The sequence below is a fragment of the Anopheles aquasalis genome, chromosome X (genome assembly GCF_943734665.1).
Source record: "Anopheles aquasalis chromosome X, idAnoAquaMG_Q_19, whole genome shotgun sequence".
Taxonomy (NCBI): Eukaryota; Metazoa; Arthropoda; class Insecta; order Diptera; family Culicidae; genus Anopheles; species Anopheles aquasalis.
In genome coordinates, this window is record NC_064876.1 from 142,501 (window position 1) to 162,500 (window position 20,000).

General features: G+C 49.4%; 3 protein-coding genes across 7 annotated transcripts in view; 2 read left to right on the forward strand and 1 right to left on the reverse strand.

Moving 5' to 3' along the window:
- Nucleotides 1-19,406, reverse strand: part of LOC126581613 (maestro heat-like repeat-containing protein family member 1) — a 25,779-nt gene extending 6,373 nt beyond the window's left edge. Inside the window, exons 1-2 of the mRNA XM_050245404.1 lie at nt 19,304-19,406; nt 1-26 (exon numbers count right to left, since the gene is read on the reverse strand). The exon at nt 1-26 is cut by the window's left edge and continues 367 nt beyond it. The gene's annotated coding sequence lies outside the window, so the exon portion shown is untranslated. The remainder of the gene's footprint in view (nt 27-19,303) is intronic.
- Nucleotides 1,128-18,404, forward strand: LOC126581616 (ubiquitin carboxyl-terminal hydrolase Usp2-like). 5 transcript variants are annotated; one of them, XM_050245428.1, is made up of 12 exons: nt 1,128-2,332; nt 8,035-8,675; nt 8,819-9,075; nt 12,434-13,285; nt 14,572-14,749; nt 14,836-14,982; nt 15,049-15,265; nt 15,366-15,518; nt 15,580-15,752; nt 15,907-16,059; nt 16,127-16,205; nt 16,274-18,404. In XM_050245428.1, exons 2-12 carry the CDS (start codon nt 8,084-8,086, stop codon nt 16,341-16,343), a joined length of 2,871 nt encoding a protein of 956 aa, XP_050101385.1. In that variant the 5' UTR covers nt 1,128-2,332; nt 8,035-8,083; the 3' UTR covers nt 16,344-18,404. The 5 variants fall into 5 exon arrangements, with proteins under 5 accessions (XP_050101385.1, XP_050101395.1, XP_050101403.1 ...); XM_050245438.1 differs by lacking the exon at nt 12,434-13,285; XM_050245446.1 differs by lacking the exon at nt 12,434-13,285 and having other exon boundaries at nt 14,575-14,749.
- Nucleotides 19,205-20,000, forward strand: part of LOC126581708 (mediator of RNA polymerase II transcription subunit 8-like) — a 2,104-nt gene continuing 1,308 nt past the window's right edge. The window contains exons 1-3 of the mRNA XM_050245560.1: nt 19,205-19,580; nt 19,642-19,750; nt 19,875-20,000. The exon at nt 19,875-20,000 is cut by the window's right edge and continues 382 nt beyond it. The gene's annotated coding sequence lies outside the window, so the exon portion shown is untranslated. The remainder of the gene's footprint in view (nt 19,581-19,641; nt 19,751-19,874) is intronic.

Below are 20,000 nucleotides of genomic sequence, written 5' to 3' on the forward strand. Positions count from 1 at the left end.
CCCACGAAATACACAATTCGGATGGTCTGGAATGGTGAATGAGGATTGCGTTAGATCGTAGTACTGTGGATTTGATAGTGAATCCGCGGAACACTTGACAGCTGATTTTCGTTTGTTTTGGTCTGTACCCAAGCAACAAAAGAGCTGGTCTGGATTTGCCTCGGCAGAAAACGGCGTTCCGGCGATTTAAATTATTTACCGTATTTTATTGATGAATTTTGTAGATGCTGAATAAAATTAAACATTTAATTGACGTCTTGTTTTTTATTGAACGTGTGAAGCCCATGTGAAAATTTCAACAAATAGGCAGTTGGTATGGTGCGATACAAACAAACAAAGGAGACGGATGTGGAAAAAAAAAGATAAACAAATATTCCCAAAATAAGACAATAATGGATGCACTATAATTAACCCAAAATCTTAATTATTTTCCAAACGCTAGGTAAAAATCTTATGACAATTATGGAACGTTGTAAGTAAGTAAATTGCATAGCATCGGGCGCTATTAATTTTCACAGTAAAATAGGCTTGTAGCATGTGGCAACAAATTAGTTATTGCAAGATATGTAATAACTCCTTTCTCTATCACTTAAATGTCTTAGATAGTCATAAAAAATCACCCTAGTGCATGGATGCACCTCCGGTGCATGGATTCGCGTTTTTAAACCGTTAATTGGTTGGTGGAAGCAAAGTGTAGTAAGGAAACAATAGAGTTTCCTTAACACACTTTGGGTGGAAGCTTTGTGTGCAAATACCAAGGCGAATTGACATTCGAAACGTCAGATGGACAGAGAAACAACAACAACAGTCCTAGACCAGAAATGCATGAGGGATGCGGCGGGAATAATTTGAATATTCAAAACGCGCTCAATATTATAATCCTCACAACCACACTGCTACAGATTCCTTCTTTCCGTCACGAGCTCACCCACGAAACCACCGAGAAAAATACACATGCCTGGAGTAAATCTGCAGGCAGCATCGCCCCCCCCCTCCTCCTCTTCCTACGATGCCGATGATGGCAAGATGCGATGCGCACACCACACGGTGCACATGCGCTCGTGATATTTAGTAGAGAGCAGAGTAGGCCCCACTCGCTCCGGTCGGTCAGTCAGTCAGCCAGTCAGTCACCTATTGGCCACGGGGGATTTGCCCAGTGTCGCGCACTTTTACTGCGAGTGGCCAACGACGGAACTGCTGCCGCTTCGATTGGCTCGCTCGTTCCGCTCGCACCTCGCTACACACAGCCTAGTCGACGCTGCAAAGGCCCGTTCGGTCCTGGCGCGGAAAAATACGGCAGGAAACCTCCCTCATCCCTCTGTAGCCCTTCCTGCGCCGTGTTTTCCATCTCCCGGCGGCGGGGCTACAAACGGGAAGGAGGCCCCGTTTTCGTTTTCCTCCTTTTTTTCTCGTTCGTTCGCTGGTTCGGTTTCGTTCGTTCCCCGTTTCGTACCACATCGTTTGCCATCACGTTGTTGCTGTGTGTCGCGTGCGTTTAACCGCGCTGAACTAATACGTAACATCAAATATATCCAGAAACCCAGAGGGGACGGATCCAACCGGAGCACCCCATCCGCAGGGACAGAGGACGATCGTCCAGTTTAGTAAGAGTACGGGGGCTCGACGACTGCCACTATCGTGTTTTGATGGTCCGGTGGCGGCTGTGGAAAAGTGAAAAAGCATATCGTGTGTGTGGGTGTCGCGTGTGTATGTGCGTGCGTGGCTGCCGTTGGTTTATGATCGTTATGGTCGCAGTGCGCGAGACACCGGTACAAGGGCAGCAATGACGTCGTGAGCGACTCATGAGAATCCGAACGGAGTGTCTTCACGGGCTTCTTCTTTTTGTGTAACACCGGACACGACCACGGGTCGGTGTCAGAGACGCCCTCCTTTTCTCCACTTAGGCCCCTCCCCGCAGTAACTGTTGTACTAGGGCACTCGTCTGTCAACCTTCACCCTCCCAAAAAAGGGAACCACGAGGCAGAGGACTCGATCGGTAATCTGTTTGTCAGCTCGCCTGCCGGTGTGTCTATCTGCGTTCGCGAGCGCGCGTGGGCCAGTGAGCCCCGTGCCCGGTGAGCCACGGTCGAATCAAGGGAGCGTTAGGAAGAGAGAGAGAGAGAGAGTCGATTTATGGCAAGCGCAGAAGGAAGGAAAATTGTCCGCACCGAAGCCGAAAGACACCGATCACCGCCTCTCCATTGCACCTCGACCACTCCAATCAACGCCACCATCGTAATGAAACGGTGAAAGCGGTCCGCCCAACGATCCCTTGGCCGGGAACCGTGCGCATCAGCCTTACCATCATCAGCATCATTGTTGTACCGAGCTGGTAAGTAGCCAGGGCGCATTAGTCCTCTCTCTACATCTACTATCGCTTTCCATTCAAGCCCCACTACAGCATCACGCCCCTCCCACTCGTCCACTCAGCATCGGTATCGCGCCGGACATCCACCACCCTAAAGTACGCAAGACGGTGTTATATTCCCATTTTGCAACGATGTGCATCTCCAATGATGAGACATTTTGTTACGATTGCGAGGCATACTCAGAGAGAGCGGAGAGAGAGAGACGAACATGACAATCAACCAACCAGGCAGTCTGCGAGTGAACCGCGACACCTCAATCAACTAAGGAATACTTTCACACTCCCTCCCCCTACCGCCCCGTGCGAATAAGGGAGGTTTCGTTGTCCTTGATCAATCGGCATTCTCTTGCTCTCTCTCTCTCTCTCTCTCTCTCTCTCTCTCTCTCTCTCTCTCTCTCTCTCTCTTTCTCTATCTCTCTCTCTCTCTCTCTCTCTCTATCTCAAACATACACCCACACTCTCTGCCTTCATTCAAACGAATCCTGTTTATACATCCTTCATTGCCCCTCACCCAAACACACACACTCACACACACACACATACCAAGGCGTGTATGCCACAACATTACCACCCACCGGCTAGCGGTGCGTGAGTTTGTTGCGGCTGCGCAGCATGGATGGCGCAACGCGTAAAATGAAGAGTACGCCAATGCGTCTGTGGGTCGAAGAAAGAAAGCTCGGAATGCTCGATGTCCTGTTTAGACCAGCCGCCATCTTGTAATTAGCGGCGAGAAAACCAAGCACCACCATTACGATGTCGGGTTTGGGTGTGTGCTCGATCAAGGGGGGGGGGAATGATTGGCATAGGGAATGGGTTTGGGACGGCCTTTCGCGTTTATAACCTTCGCGGGTTATCAGTCCCCTTACCACCAACGCACTGGGGAGCAGCCAGGCCAAGGTTCTGCCAGCCTCACCCATCCTGCTCACCCATCCAAACGCCCACCACCCCATCCGTCAAGCCAGTCCTGTTTCCCCGCAACACACGCAACGCAAGGTTGTCCTGTCGATGTGCCAAGCGTGTTGATCTGTTTTGTGTGCGGCACTACGCGGCTGCCAAATCCTACACTGCCTGCCTGTTCTTTCTCCGTGGTACGCGTTACGTCCCAGTGCGGCGTGACACTCGTGATATAATTCAATGCGGTTCGATAATAGAGTCAAGAATCGCGCGAAGAAGAAAACCCAATGTGGTGTGAAAGGTTATGAAAAGGAGGTTGACGGACGGTGGAGGAAAAGTATCCAACATTCCTCTAAAAATAGTGTCATCGTGGCCACGCCACGGAAAGGAGGTTCGGCCGGGGACTCCCCCGGCCCGTAAAACTCTTTACGGGGAAGAGGATTGGATGAACTACAGAAAACAGCGGCGTAAAGGTGTATTATATTGTGGCAGCCTGGTATAGCCGCAGCGTGAACGCCATCAAGGACACCGACACATTCAGATCAGTGCGCGAGCGCGCGCGCGCGCACTGCACGCACTGTTCAGCTCAAGCTAGATGATCAACAGCGCTAGAGCAAATGTCCCACATAATAGGTGGGGATGTCGGGAAGGAAGACTTAAACTCACAAGGAGCCTTTAAGGGGAGGGGCCGCATTGTTGCGCTGATAGGATCGGGGTGGCCGTGGATCGCTCTCCTTCCCAGTTCATCGTTCGTCCTGGCGACGCCACCATCTGCGACATGCGCTCTACGATTCGGCCAACGACGGTGGCGGCGATCAAAAATATTTGTTTAATCATCCTCCCAACCCTTTCCCCGTCTAGTCTGGTTGCATGCAATTGAAACTGAAAGACTAAGAGAAAAGGAAAGGAAACCTCTTTACTGCTTTTCCAACTTTTCATGGCCAGGCCACTGCTACCTACGGGGTAGCTGTCAGTGTCTCGCCCTTATGCCTTCGCCACACTCATACACGCATACATCTCATCTAATGGTGACAGGATAGTTAGGAGCCCCTAATAATACTTGCCAGAAGTAAAACAAAAGCAAACAGAAAAAACAACAACAATAACAGCTAAATTGTAATAACAGCAGCAGGAGCGGCAGGAGCAGCAATGGTGACATTAGGGGGATCGAGTGGAAACGGGGGATCGAGTGGAAACGGGGGATCGAGGGGAAATTGATTGTTGAATCGATAATGAACTAGTTTTCCATTCGTTTCCCGTAGTAGTAGCGGTAGCGACCATAACCCGAGCACACCCGAGACTGGGAGAATTGAAGGCTGAGTAGCGCAACCAGAGATCACGAGTGGTGGTGTCCATGTTTGGTCGATGCCAGATCGTCAGCCTGTGCCAGTCACTTTGACCTCCGCCCCCTTCCCTCCCCACCCGCACATTCCTCTGATCGGCTTGTCTAGATCGGGCAAGATGCGGTGCGACCTGTAGCTCCGCTTTCACTGCTTGATTTCCGGAGTGGAAAAACGTACCGCTGACCGCGCGTGAACCATGCGGCACCGTGCACAGCACACCGCTTTTTCATTTTGAATTCATTTCGTGCCATTTACGTGGTTGTGCTGTGTCTTTGCCTCGTCGCGACCACACACAGTGTTCGCGTCCGCGCGAGACACAGTATTATTACTATTGCGCGCTAACCGTGAACGAAGGCGAACATCAACGCGAGCGTACTAAGCGCGGTTGGCCACCCTCGGCAATCTTCGTGCGCGCACTATGTTTGCCGGAACACAGCTGCTTCGGTCACAAGTGCCCTAGTGCTTTGAGTTGACGACTTGTCGTGTGATTCGCGCATCGCGCTCTCCCTATCCTCACCATCGGCCAAGGTCACCGAGGTACATCGACTGATTCAAACCAATCGCCGCTGCTGCTTGTAATGCGTTTTTGGTTCGGGCAATCTCGCCGGTGCCCATCGATCGCGTCGCGATGCGACAACAACACGGTAGTGGCAACAATAGAGGTAACTCTGCATAAGCCATACTTTGAAGCAAATAGGAAACACAAGATTTAGTGCTTTTATCGAAGGGCTCCACTAATCGATCGTTGGTCACGAACGGCTAGTTACTTTTGACCGTGGTGTCATACGATGCTTGCCTGTTGTCCACACGTGTGGCGAATGAAGCGGAGCAGCATCTCCAACGGCTGCCCGCTGCCCTGCTGTCCCAGCATCTGCCACAGCTAACCAGCGATATCGCCAGCATATAGTACCATATCGCGCAGATGGCGCGTTGTTTCAAGATTGTGGAGTGGGAAGAGAGGTGCGAGTTTTCTTGACTTTTCCGCCCGTGTCACCTTGGATACCTTTTTTATATGCTTCAGCGCGCGGTCTACCCTGCTGCCGCTCTCTTTGGCTCGTCACGTCTAATGATCAAGGTTTCCAATGATTGTGAGTGTGGCTGTGTAAACAAACGGAAACACGCGAATGGAACCACCTTTGGTATGGCCGAGATGATACCGAGAGAGCAATATTCGATGACAGAGAGGTGTGGGAGGGTAGCTTGTGATTGAATGGCGATGACCACTGCCGCTGACTAAACGCCAGCTGGTGTGGATACACACACCCACACGCGTCTACTAACGTTTAGAATTAACGCGTCTACTGGCGTCTACTACGTTGCAGCAGCCCAAACCCCTGTCTATTCGCTACGAACGCTTCCTACCAAGCCAAGCACTCGTTCCAGTCACAGATTGTACAGTGCATTACCTCATCATTGCAGAACGTGTGACAAATGCCACTACCCAGCCTCCCTGCCCGATGACGTACGCACCAGTAACAATCTGCGGTAACACTGAGGGCGCGCGAAAGAGCAGACGAACCAAGCGAGCACGAGATGGTCCCAGTGACGGAATCGATAAATACGGCGATTGCGTGTGGACTCGGATGCCGCAAAAATATTATATCCCGAACGGGACAATAGCTTGCCAGCCAGACGACGACGACGACGACGACGACGACGACGACGATGGTTTTGTAGAGATTTGCTGGTGTGGTTGGCACTTCCACCGCTAACCCATCTGCCCAAACGGGACAAGAAAAGCAATGGAACTAGCATCATGGCCTGGCTTGGATGGTTGTCTCGCGCTGATTATCACTTGCGACGCGAAAAAGCAAAAGCAAACTGAAAAGAACAAATCAGAAAAGCTGCGTTCAGCGCGTGGTGCGACCAAAGCGAGATGCTAGAAGTAAATATTGATCCGGAATTCTCCCCTCCCACCCCTTCCTCCTCAACACACGGACAACGCGTGCTAACCACGACCGACATCACCCACAGCACGCGCATTCCCCGTCCGTGTCGTCCCGGTGCGGCCCGGGCACGTTTAGATTCGCGCTCATCAAATAGCGCGGGCGCGCACTGGACTTGATTTGAATCGGTATCCCCCAGTTTCTGGCATGTTAGATCGTTTATGGTCTTGGAAATGTTGCGGCGGGCGAAAATTCTCTCTGCTGGTGCTGCTGGCGTTTTTCAAACTGTAATAAACCCAACGCCGCGAACCACCACCGAGATGACTCATATCAAGGCCAGAGCATGTGCTACCATTTGGTTCGCACAAATGGCCGTGGAAGGAGGGTACATTTGCGATGAAACCGATGCGATGCCACCTCACACCCCGGGAGGCCGGCTGACCCTTGTACCGTCCGCACTATTTTCGATCTGCTAGAACGCAAGAATCGCGTATGCTGGGACAACGGAGGCAAAGATGTCAACCACCTGCCAAAATGCGTGACTCATCGCGCCGCGTCATGTCGTTGCATATGCGACGGTGTTCCGGAGCTCCAGTTAGCCAGTTAGTTAGATTGAAACCATCCCCCCGAGGATACCGATTGACCGACAGAAGTGAAGCAGCAGCGGCAGCAAGACATTCGTTTAGCGTTCGGAATTCGCTTAACGTTCGCTGCAGGGCTGCCGGATCGCGAGCAGTGAGCAGCATAGCGAAGACACGCATGCGACCAGGGGCCGCTGAAGGTGCAAAATGATGGCAAGGTGTGGCCCCACACTTCCCACTCCCTCCCCTCCACCCGATCGTTCACTCACGAGTGCTTTCTGACGTAGCAGCAGCTGCTACTGCTTACGCGCTGCTGCTGTTGTGACTATTTTTAAAATTGGCCCACATAACGAATCCACACCATGGTTCGATCGCGGTCGAAAAAAGAACAAAATCGTGGCGCACACACGTACGCACTAGGATGCAAGGAGAGGAACACGAACAGCGAGACGATGAAAAAGAGTATGGTTCACCAAGGATAGGGAGAGGGGGGGGGGGGGGGGCGAATGGTCTTCTGGTCGTCGCGACCTCGCGTTCATACACCCTCGTAATTCATTACAGCTCGCTCAGAGGACTACCTAGCCGCACATAGTTGGCAAGTGGCCGTTGTACGGTCCCGCCAGCCCCAAACGGTGACAATGGCATTTATTTTAACCAACCTGCCTCGCATAGGTTTGGTGTCCGCGAGAACACAGCCAACAACAAGACGGGTGTGTGAATCATGCCAATGTACTCGCTCGTTCGCTCGCCCTGTGTCGCTTCAGAGTCGATGAAATGTTAAGCCGCGATGACTTGTCTGCGTGCCCTGAACCTCCGGCAAGGAGGTTATCGCCACTAGGATGGATTTGGGGGTATATATTTTTTTTTGGAAAGGGGAAGAGGGGAGGAGAGGGGATCATCCGATATCCACTGAAGTAGGGTTCAGCGCAACCTAACAAAATCCTCCCGTTGTATAATTGCAGATACGGAAAACCGTAGCGATTCGAAGTAGTTGATCGAACGGCATCTAATATGCCAGTAATATCAGCGTACTCGTCTAGTGGCAGTAGTTATATCACCTCCAGCCGGTACCCAAAGTCCAGCTACTCTGACCGGAAGTACTATCCTTCGCTGTCCAGCGGTGGGCTCAGTAGTTACAGCTCCAGCAGCAGCAGCGTCGGTGGCGGAGGCGGCAGTGGTTACGGCAGCGGTCTTCACTATCGGAAGAGCTCGTACCGCTATGATTTGGTGCCAACCTTTTCACCCTGTGCCTATCTGAGCCGCGCCGAGGATCGCAACACTGGCAGCACGTACCGAGTGGCACAACCAACCACCAGCCATCAGCAGGGAGCGGCGGCACTGTCCAACAGTGGCATATCCGTAGCACCAACCAGTTACGAGGACTCCATCAGCAACAGCGCCTCTGCGAGCAACAAAAATACGATCAGCAACAGTAGTAGCAGCAGCAGCAACAGCAGCAGCAGCAGCAGCACCACCACCACCACCACTACCACCACCACCACCAGCGGCATCGGCACCAGCAGTCTCAGTAGATCGAATCGATATTCGTCCACCTACGGAGGGTACGGCAGCTCGTCGTTGAACCGCGACCACTCCTATACACGTAAGGATCGTCCCAAGCATCCCAAAGTTACCCGAACCCTAGCAGCCTCTGACAAATCGTTCTACCTTTGCTCTCTCGCTCTCTTCTTCCCCTCCCCTCTCTCTCTCTCTATCTGCTCCTATCCCGCCCGCTCTTTACGGCAGGTGGTAGTACGAGCGCTAGTGGTAGCAGTAACAGCCCCGGCGGTAGCAACTACGTCTCGAACTTGCGTAACTCGGCGCTGTGCGGTGCTGAGCTGTATCAGCGGTACAGCCTGTCCACCTTCAAGCCCGCCCCGAGCATCGTGTCCCGTGCGACGTCCGGGAGCGAAATCGGTAGCAGTTCCACCTCTTCCACGCTTGCCTCCCTGCGCGGCTCCTCACCGGTCGTCTCGTCGCTAGATAACAGCAGCGGTAGCAAGGTAAACAGTTCCTTTCCTTATTCCCGTCAAAACCGTCATCCCTTCCAACCGTCCTTTCTGTATTATATCGCTAAGGATAAAATCGTTGGGTAGGGTAGGGTACGATAGCACACACTTGGCCATTTTTATATCTGCCTCCTCACCACCTCCGCAACTGCCGACTTCTGTGGAACCATTGCATGCTAGCTGAATGCTTCATGCGCCAACATCTACAAACAGCAGTCTTGGGATGCAATTAACGGCCGCTGACTGGTCTATATCGCTTCTATCACCTATTCACCATTTATCACCCACACACCCTGGAATACAATCGGGTCATAAGCCACCAGCCACAATCAAAACCGCGCAAGCAAGCCTCCAATGCGTCTTCTTCCATCCATTCGCACTACGGGCTACGGGAGAGACTACACGTGTATGGATTGCAACGGACTCATCCCGTTTCGCGCCGGTATCCTTTTTCCCCCCCCCCCCCCCTCTGTCTCTCTCTCTCTCTCTTCATATTCCATACGTTTGGCGTGTTGCGCACCATCATTCCCTCCCTTACCCATGACACAATATTAAAATACCATGCTTTTCATAGCATCTGCCTAACGCTCTGCCACATCCGTTATTAATACTACTACTGCTACCACAACTACTGTTGTTACCATCGCTAGGCGAGGCTAGTTGAAGGCTAGTACGCTGTCTAGATGTTGTGAGCTAGTATCCTCCATCGGATCCGTCACATCCAACCACTTTTTTATTAAGGATGTATCAGGCCGCGAGTAATGGGAGTTGAATCCACTAGAACACCGACCAACATGCTACACGCAAACGGATCGGTAGCGAAGCGAAGCAAAGATTACACAGATATAGACGCTAGTCATCAATCATTCACTACAGCTCAGCACAGCACCTTCCTCACCAGCACCATAATCATTATTCATGCTGTCACTTTGTTCAACTACGTATACGGTAATGATACGTATGCGCGCTTTCTAGACTGGCGCGTCCTTTCCATTATAAGCGCGCGCATGAGTGTGTGTGTGTGTCTGTGTGTGTGTCGGGGGGTACACGTGTGAGTACCTGCTGCTAGGGATCTATGCTTAGCCGAGCCTGCCAGCCAACTCGTCCTTTCGCGTGCTTATTATCACTATTACCATGACCACTACTGTTACTACTACTATTACTACTACTACTACCAAACGCTGCCACACCTCTAGCGCCGCCTGCCGCTGGCTAGCGGAGTGCCTTTTTGGGAGGGATTTGAACGCGGACCGTCGATCGTCGTCTAGATTCCGGATCGAGAGGTAGGGATAAACCTCTCCGTTCCTTGATGGCACGGTTTACAGTGCCAGGTATGCAGCTGTTAGGTGTCTCGGTATCTGCGGTCTCGGTTTACCCTGAACATCAGCCGCTCGCAGTGGCGAGTGGCACGAGTGGCGAGGTACTGGTGGGAACCGATACGACCACTGCGCACACAGCAGCCTCAGGCACAGACACCGACGACGTGGCCACTGGTGTTGCTGACAGACGCACCAAACCATCGTACGGTTTCATCAGCCAACACCACAAGCACCACTTTCTTCAACAAGAGTGCGAGTTGGTGAAGCGCGAGCTAAGCCGCAGCGCGGCAGAGATAGCCAATCGCAAGAACCGAAACCGCTCACCAAGACCGGTAACGCAAAGGCCAGCTACGCCAGCTTCGGAGGCGCATGGGGTGCCACCGATACGTGGCAACGGGCAGCCAGTGGAGGAACAGTCACAGCACCCACCACCGCTACCGCTCCAATCGCCAGAGCTTCAGAGCTCGCACGAGTGTCTCCGATACCATCATCTTCATCATCATCATAAGCAACACCAAAACTTCTCCTCTTCCTCCACTCATCAAGTCGTTTATCATCATCACGATCATCATCATCATCACCAGCAACGTTATTCTAGTGGCCAGCAGTGGCTTCTGAGCGGCGGTAGCAACCGATACAATGAAATTGCTCTTCCAGGAGCAGCTCCACACTGGCACTCACCCACTGTGCCAAAGCCACTGGAACCGCAAAGACAGGGAACATTTGCCACCACGACGGTTACTCCTCTGTCACTGATGGCACCCGCATCATTGCTTAAGCCCAAACCATGCCATCAGTATCATCCCAATTATTATTCGGTAGTGCTACTGCGCGGTGGCGCGTCAGGATATCAGTCAGCACAGTTAGAGACGCTGAACCGCATGGGTCCATTGATTACCAATGGAATCCTTGGCAGCGGGAACACAAACACCGCTACCAATAACACGAATACCATCAGCAGCAGTAGCACCATGCCTGCGGAACCTGCTTTCGTTACCCCATCATCATCATCATCATCAGCAGCAGCAGCAGCAGCAGCAGCAGCAACAGCAGCAGCAGCAGCAGCAGCAGCAGCAGCAGCAGCAGTAAAAGCAGCTACAGCAGCTAGAACAGAAACAACATCTACGACAGCCACTCAAAAAACCTCTACTGATAATTCTCTTTTCAAATCATGGCCACCACCACTACTGTCGTCTTCATCGTCCTCATCTATGAATCGTCCGTTTGCGTCAACAACGATTGTGCACATCACTGGAACAACAACAACCAACTACAATACCAACACCTCAACCTATGCCACATTGGGGCCGGGTCCGGCGATCGCAGACGGCTCTACTATTGACCGAAGCAGTGGTGCCAATCCCCTGCTGCGTCTAGTAGCTTCATCCTCATCAGTGTGCAGTCCCATAAACACCACCACCATTACTACTGTCTTCACATCGGTGGCAAACCGAGTCCAATCAAGTACACTACACGAACCGGTTGACAGGTTGCTAGAAACAATCCTACCATACCGTAGCACCACCACCAGCTCCATTTTGCAACCCTCTGCAGCATCCATGCTCACATCCTCACCACCAACACGGTATACACGGTATACACCACCATCGGTACTGCGACAAGTGTCCCGAGCCCGATCTGGGGGGGTAACAGCACTGTCACCGGCCGGTGCGACATCCGCTAGTAATTCTCTCGATTCTTCCTTCTCTTCCCCGGCGGGCTCATCCCTCTGGACCGATCCCTTTTCCAACACCACCACCACCACCACCACCACTACAACTACTATTGATCAATCCCGCACCTTTGTAACTGGCACAACCTCCTCTATATCATCTCCTTCCCCCCTCCACGATCTGATCAATAACCTTACAAACCAACACGATCATTACCAAACCTTTGGGTGGAACAATCACTTCAAAAATTCTTACAACAACAACACCGATCATACTAATACGGCATCGAACGACATGAACACCATTCGCACGATGAAATCCCTAAACATTACGGTGAACATGGAGGAATCGTTTACGCAGGCGACGATCAAGCTACGCCCAGCGGCATCGTCTCGTTCCTCGACGACGGCTCCGTCGGTCGTGGCAACGACTGCGACGATCACTACCGTGAGCAACGGAGGCTCCGGCAGCGCCAGCGAGAGCAGTGCGTCGGTGGTGGTCCCAGGACGCTCGCTAAAACCGGCCGCCCTAGCCACGGTCTCGGCGACGACCGACGACCTACGACGGGCTGGCGAGAGCACAGGGAGTGATGCGACAGGTGCCAAGGATGGCGACTACCACGTAACGGCTACGATTCGCATCAAGCCTCGGGCAACCAGCAACAGCAGCAGCAGTAGCAGTACTCGCATCAGTGCACTCAGTGAACCCATTACCACCACCGTATCGAACGTGGTCGTCATTGCAAGCCGGAACGGAACAGGAACCACAACAACCGCCACCGGTACCAGTGCGGGAGGTTCGTCGGGCAACAGTAGTAGCAACAACGGTAGTACATGCAGTAGCAGCAACAGCCTGAGCTTCCGGCACGAAGAAGAGGAGGAGGGTAACCAACAGAACAACAATAACAGTCATGCGAACAGCAATGGCGTCAGCGATAGCCATAGTAGACGGGCTAGTAACGGGCCTCTTTGCCTACAGTCTACCGGCATACGGCGTGGTTCGAACAGTAACAACACCATCAATAACAATAATAATGGGTACAGTGAGCCGATTGAAAATAGTAGCAGCAGCAGCAGCAGCAGCAACGGAATTGAGAGCCACAACGGGGCCACCGGCAATGCACCCGTAGACAGTGCACGTTCGCTAAACGCGCACGAAGACCTGGCTGGGAATGATAAACTAAAAGCGAACGAAGACGGCAGAGTGAACTATGTAAGTAGAACTCTGTTCGCCGTTTCTCTCTCTCCTGCCCAACATCCCCCCCCCCCTCCCCTTCTCTTTCCCTTCTCTTTCTCTCGATCTTTCTTTACACTTCCTTCTTCACTGATTCGCGTGGATTTGTTGCATTGCGATTGGGATTGCGAAGGGATAATTGGAATTGTAAGAAGGTGTTTCAACAAGAAAGGGTAGCAAATAGTGGATCCCTTGAGAACGCAACCCTGTCAATGCTCTTGAGCCGCTTAGCCGTTACACCACGCCTTGATATCCTTTCGGTAGCCGAGAGAGACAATCAATTCAATTTCTCTGCGCAATTGAGAAGTGAGTTTGTGCCGGGTTGCTCCAGGGCGCTAGTTCTTACTAATAAACACACGCTATGGCTAATATTACGAGAAAAGGAAGGCTGACCGCCTCAACCGGTTACTAGCTGTCTGCCGTCGGTGCGTCATCCAGCTGTTTCGTCGCGTATCTCCTGCGAATCCTTCTTTTTTCGCTGATTGTTGCCTTGTCGTTGTTCACTGTGTATCTCTCACCGCTGCCTTCAATTCCGTTGTATACCCCATAGCCAGCTAGTGCAGCAGATCCACAACAGGACATATACGTTGTGTGTGTGTTTTTTTTGTTGTTCTACCAAATTATGATTACTAACGTACGCGCACTGCCTGTCTTAATAAAATCTCTAAACACACTTGCTGGCGTAAATTATTGGCCTTGAGCGAGCTCACCATGCCGATTTTGTTGCAGAGCATGGTTCCCATATTAAATGGCAAGTTTTTTTTTGTTTCAAAGGAATCCGTTCTCACAACACAAAAAACACCCCAACACTCACACCAACATACATCCGACTCACGTACAGTCTTGCTGTAATAGCAAACGATGTTTCAATTTTCCAACAGTTAGAGCGTTTGATTCCGGAAGCCCAGAATGCGATTCGTATCGTGTAAAATCTGCTGGGAAATCAACAAGCCAAATTTTTCCGGATGTTTAAATCATAGAATAAATTCTGGGAATTAGCAAGCCAACATCTTTCCGCATCTTTAGAACATAGAATCACTGGCAACAATATGTTTAGGAATGTATGGAAATAATATTCAAACTTCTCGGGCATTGCTTAAAAATCACCTCCCCCCCCCCCCTCCTTCAACTCTTCTCAAATTGATGTGCACTGCTGTTGGTAGGTCCTGTTTGCACACAAACGATATCTATAGCCATCAACTCTCTGTTTTGTTTTTATCTTCGAACCAATTCAACTGCCGATCCTTTGCAATCGGATGATTCAGCAGCTTCGGACAGGCACCAGCACGAAAGGGCTATCCTCGACGTCTAGCTATCGAAGCAGTAAAGACTATGATTCGGCCTACCGTGTGTCGTCGTCGGGCTCTGGATCATCAGGGCCTCACAAGTCGAGCTATGATACGGATTACGATGTGACGGATTCAGTGCGCGGTAGGAAGGAAGGTAAGACCTCGTTTTGGGCGGGGGGGGGGGGGGGGGGGGGAGCAATGGTGAACTAGCGACTCCTGCTTTTCTTCGCTATCCACCAGGATTGTGTGGGCTGTGGAACATTGGCAATACCTGCTTCATGAACTCCATCATCCAGTGTCTCAGTCATACCCGTGAGCTGACGACTTTTCTGCGTAGTCAGTCATCGATCGAGCGAGGCGCGAACAAGGATCACCGTATCTTGGCCGGTATGCAGTTCATTCATATGTATCGTAGCTAGGTAACGGGAAGATTATTTTCTTTTCCCTCGCTAGAATACACCAAGCTGCTCAAAGATATGTGGAGTGGTACGCAGCGCAGCGTTAACCCGTCGGAGCTGAAGTACGCTTTCTCCAGCAAACACCGGATGTACTCTGGTTCGGCCCAGCAGGATGCGCAGGAGTTTTTGCGTTTCTTTCTTGACACGCTGCACGGAGCCTTGAATGTAGCAGTAAAGCGCGATCCGCTCGGTGATATTGATGATGATATGAAGTATGGCAATAATTTCACCGAGGGCGAAGGATGAACTGGAAAGCTGTTTACTTATTCGAAACATGTTGTCCTACCCTCTTTGTCACTTTTTCTATTTCAGTAATCGTGTTAAAGCGGATCTGCTGTGGAACTGGTATTCGAAGGCAGAAAATTCCATGATTAAAGACCTGTTTGTGGGGCAGTTACGCAGCACTCTGAAGTGCACCTACTGTGGCACCGAAAGCACCATGTTCGATCCTTTCTGGGATTTGAGGTATACCCTAAGTCCTCTCGGGCCTTCCATTTACTCACTGCGTGAACCATTCTCATTTTAGTCTGCCCCTACCGTCATCGAATTCACGGTGCAAATTGGAAAGCTGTCTGGAAATGTTCATCAAAGAAGAGATACTGGATGGTATTGATCAGCCGACCTGTTCCAAGTGCAACACGAGACGAAAGTGCACCAAGAGTCTCACAATCGAGCGATTCCCCAAATATCTCGTGATCCGTATCCTTTGAACAATATTTGCAACATGGCAAAACGCTTTATCTTTTGCTTTTGCTTTGAATGTCTGTCCCATTTTTGATCAAACGAGAGGCAGCAACCTATCTTTGCGCCATAATTTTCCGCTACATCAATTCGATTACAATTTTTTCTACAGATTTGAAGCGATTCTCGGAAACCCGATGGAGCAAGCTAACGAACGTAATAGAATTTCCAACCGGTGATAGAGAGCTCAACCTTCAGCCATACGCCTCCGAGGACAATATGGGGCCAGTTAATTATTCTCTATACGGGATTTCTAACCATATGGGTAAGGCTACCTTTTCTATCGGTTTACGTATATTTTTATGCAATTATTCTGCTGCCCTTCATTACAGGTTCCACTGCTGGTGGTCATTACATTGCTGTGTGTAAACATCCCATTACGAAAGAGTGGAATGAGTTCAACGATAACTTGTAAGTAATTTTGGGGTTCCATGGATTGTAAATGAGCTAGAGCCATCTGTCATTTCATTTCATTTAAGCGTCAGCGAAACAACAGAACGTAGTTTGGTGACTTCCAGTGCCTATGTCCTGTTTTACGAGCGTGCCTAGAATACAATACGTGAGTTTGGATGCTGTGCAAATTGTTAACAAACGTGATGATAGAGAAGGGAAGATGCGGGTCGGCGGCTGGACAATGCTTTTGTCTAAATATTCTTTCCGACGGCCGTGTGAAACGCGTATTTAATTCGGTAACACCAACGGCAACGAAAACGATGCAAATTAACCGAAAACTATGAATACTAAAAAACCATACACCGCTAGGAAAAGTCTTTTGAAGAGGAGCAGATAAGAATGTGCCTCAAATGGCTCTAGCATACCAATAATGCACAGTACAGCAGAGGGAAATGTAAACCAAACCTAAATCTTTTCAATAGCGAAAGTAATAGACGATGGTAGACGTTAAGTGCTGGGCATGAGAATCTAGTTCCTTTCTTTCCTATCTGGCATATCAGGTATTGAAAGTAAGGCTGTAAGGGCTAGTTACAGTAGAACACAAAAAGCTAGATCTAGTGCAAAGCTATGTTACAGCTAGATATGAACAACGATGACTACACAGAGAGTGAAATATATTTAGAATATACCTCCTGGTTGAACCAGGTGTACAACTTCGCATTCACCTGTTGTCGGTCGGCGGTTTGTTGCACACAAATTTTATGTTAACTATGTTTTCATGCTGAATTTTACCATGTCATCATCTTATACGCTAAAGTAGCACACTAAACGTATACGTTTTGACTTTGTCTCGAACTCCAACAAACCAATTTGATAGATCAACACATTTAGTGGAAATATTTTTTCTCCTGTCCTATTAGTTTACCTCTTGTTCTTATACATTTCTTAAAAAAAAGATTGTTTTTTAAGTGAGAGTTTAAGTGAGAGATTTCGAAATTTAAATAATTTTCAACGTAATTTCCACATTTAAATTTCTCTTCATCAGGAAACAATACACCATATGCAATTGCGAGCTCTCGATAAAAATCCGCCGTAGAATTCTTCATATTGAAGTACCAACTCAATTAATTGTTCTGATTTCACAATAGCACGGGGTTTATTTTTCGGAACGTATGCAACGATGCACACTCTACGTTAATGTATTTAGTTTTGCGATCGCTGCCTAATGTTCAAACATTCTGTAGGGAAACAGGGCAAAGTTGTACACCTGAGAGACATACCGAGAACAATATGTAAACGAAATTGAGATTTATATATAAAAAGAAAACATAAGCTGAGCGAGATAACGAACAAGGTTTGATAGTTTCTTGTTTATTTATTCTTAACTTGTACGAGCTAGGATTACGTATAGATACTAAAAAAAAACTATCGCGACAAAGGAACAGGAAGCTTTAGCGAAGACAAAGGTATTGTTTGAAAGGGAGATGCCACTGGCAATAGAATGTGAGTAATGTAGTAGCAAAAGGGGGAAAGCACATGATGATTGTTAACTAAGAAAAGGTGTTATCGCTGTCGTTTGGCCGGTATAACACCCGAAAGGCTACCAGCGAATTATGAGGCAATATCGATTAGCTTTGTGGATAAAAGACAACAGTGGCTGTCTGAAGAAAAACAACCCCAAAACATCACGAAAGATAGGTCGACAAACTTACTCATCCGGTTAGGCTACAAGCAATTAATTTATTTTATATTATTTACAAACATAAAATACTCGGAACCAAATCAACCGGAACCTTAAAAGCGGTAGTCGCACGCCCATCTTACCACACAAACACAGTAAATTAACTAATTCAATAACGATAAATTGGCAACAGCACGTGCCTTGTGCTTTGTGATTTCCGATCGGTTCGTGAAGGAAATTCGTATCCTTTTCCATCCAGCCGCTGCCATAGAGCTGACTGGAAATCGATTCATTGATCCAACAGGGACTTGTGAGCAGCCGCATAACTTTCCCTCCACTAACTTCCTCACCCCTCTAACCTACCCCCCCCCCCCCCCCCCCCCGCCTGTACTCACCAAAAATGTTAGACAAGAGAACTAAGTTATTGTGCGTTTTGAGCGACAGCGGTAGTATTCAATATGGGTGCACTCTAGCGCCATTGCTAGCTGCGTTTCCTTCTTATGTTTGGAATGAATAAATCAAGAATCTGATCGAAACATCGAATTGTTGGGATTTGCTTGTTCACCTGTTGCTTTGTATTTTCCCATTGAGTAAGGCAACTTCTATTGTTAAAAAAAATATTGTTGTTGGTTGTGCAACGGCCTGTTTCCGTTCTAGGTTTCTGTAAACTACTCGACGTGCATTGCATTGCAGCAAATAGCTCACAATTTTCACGGTCAATAAATCAAATGGCGAATGGCTATAGCAAAGTAGAAGAACAGTCACTGCTGCGCCATAGTTTCCCCCCACAAGTCTCAATTGAACTCAATTCCCGGAATCGACTCGGGGATCGATACCTGCGTGAAGCGGCCAATCCTGTGGGTAGGCTGACCTTGATCATGTGCGAAAAAGTACACCAGCGAGGTCGATGGCGTCTTTCTGTACTTGTTCAAACAACAAGATCAAGGTCAAGATCAACGTTTACCTGACCTTGGGACTACTAAACAACAGCCAAGGGAGTGAGGGAGCAGGTAGGCGGCAAAACCGAAAACGAAAGCGGAATCTAAAACAAAACAATTGCCATCTACGGCGAACGGTCACTGCTGCGCCGAACTTCCCCCCGGAAATTCCCGGAATCGATCTGGGTCAGAGTCGACTCGGGCTCGGAATCGGAATCGACTCCGATTTTTTGCAGGCGGAGTCGGAGTGGAACCGTGGGTGCGATTCCGAGCGCAATCTACCGACGCACCGAATCCGCAAAAGCCGTTTCCGGTTAAACTACATTTCTTATTTTTTTCCGAAAATTCCCATGCAGCAAAAAATTCATTGTGGAAAAGATGCAGCCTTCCTTGTGTTGTTGTTCTTCTTCATTGTTTTGGTTTTTGGGAACATACCTGTTCCGAGTGCAGAATTCGCTGTAAAACAGTGAATAATTCTTAAAAGTTTGGAAACTTACTTTTTTTCCTGCGTGATAAGAACAAACGGCACTCCCGTCGCCGTTCTCATTGGAAAATTAAACCCGTAAAGTGCAAAAGGCTTGGAGAACCGCAACCAACCGCAGCGCGCAAAGATCTACAACAAGACGGAGCGCAAACAAGGAAAAGGGATTCGAAATCCTTTTACTACGCTGGGGAAACCAATCTACCGACTCACTATCGACTACAGAGAGCACAGAAATCTGTGGCTGAGATCCGGCTGTCTCGAAAGGAAACTATCGGGATCCGCTCTGGCAAGTAATGAGTTTCATGATTATGCATGAATATGTTGCATTAACGATAGATTTTCTTCTTTAAGTCACGCCGCTGCAAGATTCCCTGCAATAAGATTAAGAAAAGCCTTTTTAGCTTCCAGAGGGAACGAAAAGCGAACTCCAACTCACATGCAGAACATCCGAATCCGAGCAGTAAGTATTTTCCACCAAAAATATTAGACTCGGGGTGGAATATGTAAAAGTTGCAAAAAAAAAGTACGAGAAATATCTGAGCTTATGTTCATCGTCCCCGGATCTCATTGGGAATATGGTTAAGAATTGCTCGAGCTGGAGAACTGTTCTTTTGGATGAAACCAGAACGTGGGCAGGAAGGAAACCACCAACTCACAGGCAGAACGAAAAAACAAACGTGCTCGCCCTCCGCGCACTTGCACAGAAGCGA